General features: G+C 37.4%; 1 protein-coding gene across 1 annotated transcript; it reads right to left on the bottom strand.

Moving 5' to 3' along the window:
* Positions 1 to 287: 287 nt before the first annotated feature.
* LOC107577976 (parvalbumin beta-like) lies at positions 288 to 616 on the bottom strand (the record flags this gene model as incomplete). The annotated part of the gene is made up of 2 exons (XM_016263991.1): positions 288 to 397; positions 477 to 616. Coding segments are annotated over 2 exons (250 nt in total), but the record flags the coding sequence as incomplete, so codon positions are not given.
* Between the last annotated feature and the right edge of the window lie 640 nt (positions 617 to 1,256).

The raw sequence follows: 1,256 nt of genomic DNA on the forward strand, positions 1-1,256 counted from the left end.
CTTCACACACGCAGATCTACGTTATTTTCTTCACTGATAGAGTCAAACACCCTGCTGGAAAGACATGTTAATTTGACCGGGGAGAAAGTGAATTCCCAGTCTTTCAAGATAAGCAGTACGTCTGTACGTTTTAAATGAAGTAGAATTGGTCTGATTCTCATTTGTACAGCTGATTAGTCCCTCAGGCTGAAACAGGAGCCAGACACTGAAGGAGGAGCCCTGGTTTCTATAGGAGTACGGCTCCCAGGGGCCTATTCTGGATGGCCTAAGTGCTGATTTTGCTTTACCTTCCATCCCAATTTTGCCGTCACCGTCATTGTCCCCAGCTGCCAAGAGACTGTTGGTCTCGGCCTCTGTGAGCTCTCTGGCCTTAGAGCAGAAGTTCTGGAGGAAGCGTCTGGAACAAGCACGCAGCAATTCACTTACATATACTAAGAATACAAGGTAAAAATTGAGGTAAAAAAAGAATGCTTTACTTCAGCTCCTCTTTTTCAATAAATCCACTCTTGTCCTGGTCCAGGGCCTTGAACACCTTCTCCCCATCTGAAGTAGCTTTACCCGTCAGCCCCACTTGTTCAAAGAACGTCTTGTAGTTGAAAGTCCCCGGGGCTGTAAGACAAAAATGAAAATATTTAGGCCTAAATTGAATGCATTTTGCATAAAATTTCCATCCATTTGGACTGAACACAGTTTTAACATAAACAAACGGATAACCCTAATGTGATGCATATTTGTCAGTCACACATACATGTTTATACATTTATGATCAATAAATCCAATTTTTTTTCAATCTCATATAACTGAACTATTTGAATATTGCTTGTTACACAGCTAGCCATCGCTGATTTTTGAGGTTGTAAATAAAACAAAGATTATTGGAGTATCTCGTTTTTTACAAGAAAATACTATTTCGGTCTTTCCTGTTTAATTCAATGTGCCACTTGTAGAATCAGTAGATGCAAGTAGTTAATAATAAACTATGCCATGATTTTTTTGAGTGCAGAAATCTGACTGACAAATATGCATCACATTAATTTTATTATTTCATGTTAAAATTGTATGGAAAATGTATATGCAACTCAAATGAATAAATCTTAAATTTAGGCCTTTTTCTAGCATCATTTTTGAAAATATGTGCATGTGATTAAAAAATAGCTATATAAGATATATTCCATTGGTTTGGACAACATGCTTTTGTGTGCCATTTGTGATGAATAATTACAGTAAGTATGATTGTGATGAGTGTGTGTGTGTGT

Source organism: Sinocyclocheilus grahami, unplaced genomic scaffold (genome assembly GCF_001515645.1).
Source record: "Sinocyclocheilus grahami isolate Dianchi unplaced genomic scaffold, SAMN03320097.WGS_v1.1 scaffold8076.1, whole genome shotgun sequence".
Lineage (NCBI taxonomy): Eukaryota > Metazoa > Chordata > Actinopteri > Cypriniformes > Cyprinidae > Sinocyclocheilus > Sinocyclocheilus grahami.